General features: G+C 51.3%; 2 protein-coding genes across 10 annotated transcripts in view; one reads left to right on the top strand and one right to left on the bottom strand.

The window, feature by feature from the left end:
* Nucleotides 1–3,132, bottom strand: part of GLYR1 (glyoxylate reductase 1 homolog) — a 35,420-nt gene extending 32,288 nt beyond the window's left edge. For 4 of the 6 annotated variants that reach the window (XM_055090245.1, XM_055090244.1, XM_055090242.1 and 1 more), the window contains exons 1-3: nt 3,050–3,132; nt 1,978–2,014; nt 955–1,034 (exon numbers count right to left, since the gene is read on the bottom strand). In XM_055090245.1, the coding sequence (XP_054946220.1) occupies nt 955–1,034; nt 1,978–2,014; nt 3,050–3,087 (155 nt within the window). In that variant the 5' untranslated portion in view covers nt 3,088–3,132. Of the gene's footprint in view, nt 1–954; nt 1,035–1,977; nt 2,015–2,925; nt 2,996–3,049 lie in introns of those variants that run through there. The other 2 variants (XM_055090243.1, XM_028498620.2) reach the window with 2 other exon arrangements.
* Nucleotides 3,133–3,860: 728 nt separating this feature from the next.
* Nucleotides 3,861–4,964, top strand: part of UBN1 (ubinuclein 1) — a 44,330-nt gene continuing 43,226 nt past the window's right edge. For all 4 annotated transcript variants that reach the window (XR_003683270.2, XM_028500068.2, XM_024123320.3 and 1 more), the window contains exon 1: nt 3,861–3,981. The gene's annotated coding sequence lies outside the window, so the exon portion shown is untranslated. The remainder of the gene's footprint in view (nt 3,982–4,964) is intronic.

Raw genomic sequence — 4,964 nt, forward strand, 5'->3', positions numbered from 1 at the left:
TATTACTCAGCCATAAAAAGAAACGAAATTGAGTTATTTGTAGTGAGGTGGATGGACCTAGAGTCTGTCATACAGAGTGAAGTAAGTCAGAAAAAGAAAAACAAATATGGTATGCTAACACATATATATGGAACCCCCCCCCCCCCCAAAAATAGTTGCAGGGCAGGAATAAAGAAGTAGACATAGAGAATGGACTTGAGGACATGGGGTGGAAGGGGAAGCTGGGGCAAAGTGAGAGTAGCATCAACATATATACACTATCAAATGTAAAATAGTTGGCTGGTGGGAAGCAGCAGCATAGCATAGGGAGATGGGCTCGGTGCTTTCCAATGACCTAGAGGGCTATGACGGGGAGGATGAGAGGGAGGCTCAAGAGGGAGGGGATATTGGGACACATGTATGCATATGGCTGATTCACTTTGGTGTACAACAGAAACTAACACAGTATTGTGAAGCAATTATACTCCAATAAAGATTAAAAAAAAAAGCTTTACTGTTAGAACGCTAGATCAAATCACCTAGTTTTACAAGAACAAGACTAAACAATTACTTTAAGATGAATGAAATTTTAGCTTTCACTGTATACCTCATGCCTGAGCCACGACGATAAACAGCCATTAAAAAAGAACCAAACATGGCCCTGATAAAAAGAACTGCCTGTGGGGTTGGGTAAAGAGACGTGAGAACTGATCTCAATGAGGTTATAATATTTGGAAGGTGGCACCCCACTTCCCACCTGACTGACATTGCTACTGGTCCCAGGACAGCTGCCCAGGACTATTTCTGTGAGAAAAGAATAGCACCTTTTACTTAGGTATGAAGCCAGAATGATATGCCATTCTTATAGACTACAATGAGACTGAACTAGGATCCGTAGAATATTCACAAAGCAGCTTCAACCCAGGGCAACTCCCAAACACAGGGAAAGTGAAACTGTTGGTGAGCACTACTCACTGATCTTCTGTTCCGAAAAACTTTACAAAGAAGCATTTCTTCCCACGCGGTTTCTTTAAGTCCTTGGGTGGGTTAACAATCTAGGGAATGAAAGGGAAAAAAAGGCTTTTTTCCACAGGTGTAAGTTGGTAAGAAAAAAAAATGAAATAAAACAAAAGAAATACATCTTAAAAAACAAAACCAAACACAAGGCCTAGTTTATGTCCAAATCTGTCACTTTTCTACTGAGATATGTGGAAATGCGCAAATATTCTAGGAGTTCCCTACATCTACTATGATCTACAGTGTTCAGCAGATACAATATACCTTTCACTAAAATGGCCCTGTTTTAAAAGCAGTTAAAACGAAGGCCAACGTCATTACCCCCTGCAATGTGAGCCTGTCATCTGAAGAAATGTAGAGAATACTCTTAAAAATACTTCTGTGCAAGAAAAGTTGAGACAGGTAACAGCGACAGTGAAGAACAACTGAGGCACTGAAAATGCCATATTGCAAAGAGACAGTCTAAAGACATTTCCTGGGCTCCTAGCAAGAATATAAAAACAGAACATTTGGAAAGCTATGAAGGATCGCCTCATGCAAAATATGGAATGCCAACTTTTGCAAAGATGCACTGGAGTAGCACATATGGTAAAATGGAAAAAAGATTTAAACTTAGTTGGGACAAAAATACTTTGACTTTTCACTAACCTACATTTAGATTTTTCTTCCTGGAAAATTTATTTCCTTCTCCTTTTGTTAGATTTAAGTGCAAAGCTAAATTCAAGTTAGAATGGATTTTCAGGGTTAAAAGACTATCACAAACCACCTCTGATTCAAGAAATAATAACTTACTGCACATTAAAGGACCTGGTTTATATTATACTGCCGTTTCTAAATAAACTGATACTAAAGAGAAAAAAATTCCGAGTGTTATTTAAATAAGCCCAGTTTAACTCAATGCTAGAAACCGAGGGGGAATACATATTACATTCTCCCCTTCCTCAAACCCAATTTCAGACGTCTTAGTAGCAAGACACTCACCTTTCCCGGCCAAGGAGGATACCGGCCGAGTTTCCCCCTAGAGAAAACACAGAGAGTCAGCATTTGCCCTGGAAAAGCCAGTCCAATTTCAACTCACTCAACATGCAATTTATTTTCCTAAATCTCCACTTCCACCCTCAAGTGCCAGAACAAAGGCTGGCAATCCGGAGTTCTGTGACTTCCACAGCTGGGCCCAAGAGGCCCAAGTCCCTCAGAAATGCAAAGCAAAATTGTAGACTTATGTGCATAGGTATGGGCATTCTGCTGCTGAGAAGGAACACAGAAAAACAAAACCACCAAGAGTCGTTTGTCTAGAGCCTCTCCGTGACGTGACGGGGGTGGGGGGCAGTTCGCTCTGTAAACACAGACTTCCCCTTACAAAGTCTGGTTTAATTCACCAGCCCGGCTTTGACAAATGCTTATGAAAGCCCTTCCTCTGGGTCGAGAAACGAGCTACGCAGCTCGAGGGAGGCGGCGACAGTCAGTCTCGGTTCGGGCGGTTGTCTGGGACACAGAAGCAGACCACGAGAGGCACCCAAGAAGGTACTGGTCACTGCCAACCCTTCGGTTGTACAGGAAAAGTCCCCCTTCCATTTCTTCACAGGGCAGCGCCAGCAGTCCGGTTTCGACACCCCCGGCTGAGCCGCCCGCACAGGTCAGTTCCATCACAACGCAGGTTTCGACGGGCTTGCCCGAACGAGATGGCCCCGCGGGCTCTCCGGCTCTCCTCCTTTCCCGGGAGCCCCAGCCAGACCCCGAGGCGAGGACCGGTCGTCCCCCGGAGCCGCGCGGCGCCGGGCATTCCCCGCCGCCGGCGTCCAGGTGCGGAGCGCAGCCCTCCCCGGGCAGCCTTGGGGCTCAGAGCCGGGCCCGCTGCGGCCACCCTCGGGCTCAGTCCCCCGGGGCCAGGCTGCCCCTTCCGCCCGGCTTCGTTCCCAGCGCCGGCACCTGTCTCGCCCTCTCTCCACGATCTGGAGCGCATAGAAAAGCAGCTTCGAGGCGGGCCGTGCACCTCACGCCTAGGGAAGCAGCTCCCCGCGAACCTCGCTTGGCCCTGGCAGCCCGGACTCACCACACCAAATCGCCGAGCCGCAGACTCACAGCCGCCATCTTACCACCCAACCACCGCCGACGCACGGGCCGTCGGGAACATCAGGTCGCCCCGGCGCCGCCCATTGGAGTGAGCCCGGTCACATGACGGGGGCCGGCCGTAACCGGCCACGCCGCTGCTTTGACGTCACCGCGCCCGTCGGGGCTTATTGGTCGGTCGAGCAGCACGTGACCCGGGAGCAGCGGTCTCCGCGCGCCGGATCCCGGAGGCTCCCGGCTCTTTCCCCCTCCCTCCGGCTTGTGACAACGAAGCGCCGCGGTCTGAGGCGGCGGCGACGGTGCGGCCGGCCAAACGAGCTAGGGAGCCGGCCCTGCGGCCGCCCCATCCCCGAGCCCTGACCTCCAGCCCCCTCCCCCTCGGCGCTTCCGTTACGGCCGTTAGTCCCTCGCGGGCCCCCGGGCCGGCCGTGTTGCCGCGCCGGCAGCTGCCCTGACGGACTTCAGCGCGGCCTGGAAGACAGCCTCCGCCCGCGTCCGGGGCCCCGCACCTGGCGGGCTCTGCGTGGTCGCCCGCGGGCGGCGGACAGGTCCTTCGGAGCGCGCTTTCTAAAGGCCGGCGTCGGGGGAGCCGCTCCGAGCCTGCGTCCGCGCCGCAAGTTCTCCAGGGGCGAAGTGCTGCCCGCCCCGAGGTTCCGAGTTGCCTGGCCGGCGTGGAGCCGGCGTCTCTCCGCTTCTTCTTGGGTCGGCGCGGCGGCACGGCCGGCGAAGCTCCCCCCGGGCGCGCGGGGACCCGGCCATGGGCCGCGGCGCAGGCCGGCCGCCCGCCGGGAGGCATGGCTCGGGGGCCGGCCGCTAGCAGCGCCGCAGCCCGGGCTCCCGGGCCGGCATGAGGACGGCCGCGGGGGGACGAGTGCGGCCCGTGGGGCCGTAGCCTGCGTTGCTCCGATGACAAAGGTGCGTGTGTTTGTCGGGACCGGGCTCTCACGTAAGCCTGTTGTAGTTTGACACTTTTAGGGAAGTTGGGAGCAGGCTGTTGTGACAGCAGGAAGGCAGTTGCTAGGCGTAGTTTCAGTACGTTAAAACTAAACCATTGAATGGGGAACTGTGAACAGCAGTTCAACACAGCGTCTGCCTAAACGTCAACATCCCAGTTAGAAAATTAAAAAATTTAAAGGTCCCAATCCCAGTTCCAGAACCCAAACAGTTAAGTCAGGTGTTGACTTAACTTAGAACCGGACTCTTCTTGAGTCACCGCCTGCTTGAAAAGGTGGCAGGTCCACACGCCGTTTCCTATGGGCGTTTTGTTATACGGAGACTGGTTGTAAGTGGGTTTTTAGCGAACTGGCTTGTCCGCAGTCTGGTTTCTCTTTGGAGTTCAGTTTCCCTGAAGTACCGTCAGCTGTTTTCAGGAACTGTCATTTACTGTTAACTATTTTGTGTTTTTTTAAAGACGAGTTGATCATTTAAAGCGTATTTAAGTTTCCAGGATATACCTTAATAAAATTCAATACACTCTCTTAGTTTAAAAGTTCTTAAATTTTGAGGAATTGAAGGATACTTGAATGACTTCATAAAATACATGAATCTTAAGTCAACTTCACACTGGAGCTAGAGACATTTCTGTTAGAGTCAGGAAAATGGTAAAGAATATATTGTCTGATATCCTGGCAGTTCTAGCCAATGCAATAAGACATGAAACAAAAATAAAACATAATTTTTCAGAAAGGAGAAGACAAAATTCTCATTTTTGTGGATGATGGGACAGCCTGTTTTTAAAAACAAAGTTAAGGGAAAACCATTAAAATAAATAAGAGTTCAGGGCTTCCCTGGTGGCGCAGTGGTTGCGCGTCCGCCCGCTGATGCAGGGGAACCGGGTTCGTGCCCCGGTCTGGGAAGATCCCACATGCCGCGGAGCGGCTGGGCCCGTGAGCCATGGC

This window comes from Physeter macrocephalus, chromosome 14, assembly GCF_002837175.3.
Source record: "Physeter macrocephalus isolate SW-GA chromosome 14, ASM283717v5, whole genome shotgun sequence".
Taxonomy (NCBI): Eukaryota; Metazoa; Chordata; class Mammalia; order Artiodactyla; family Physeteridae; genus Physeter; species Physeter macrocephalus.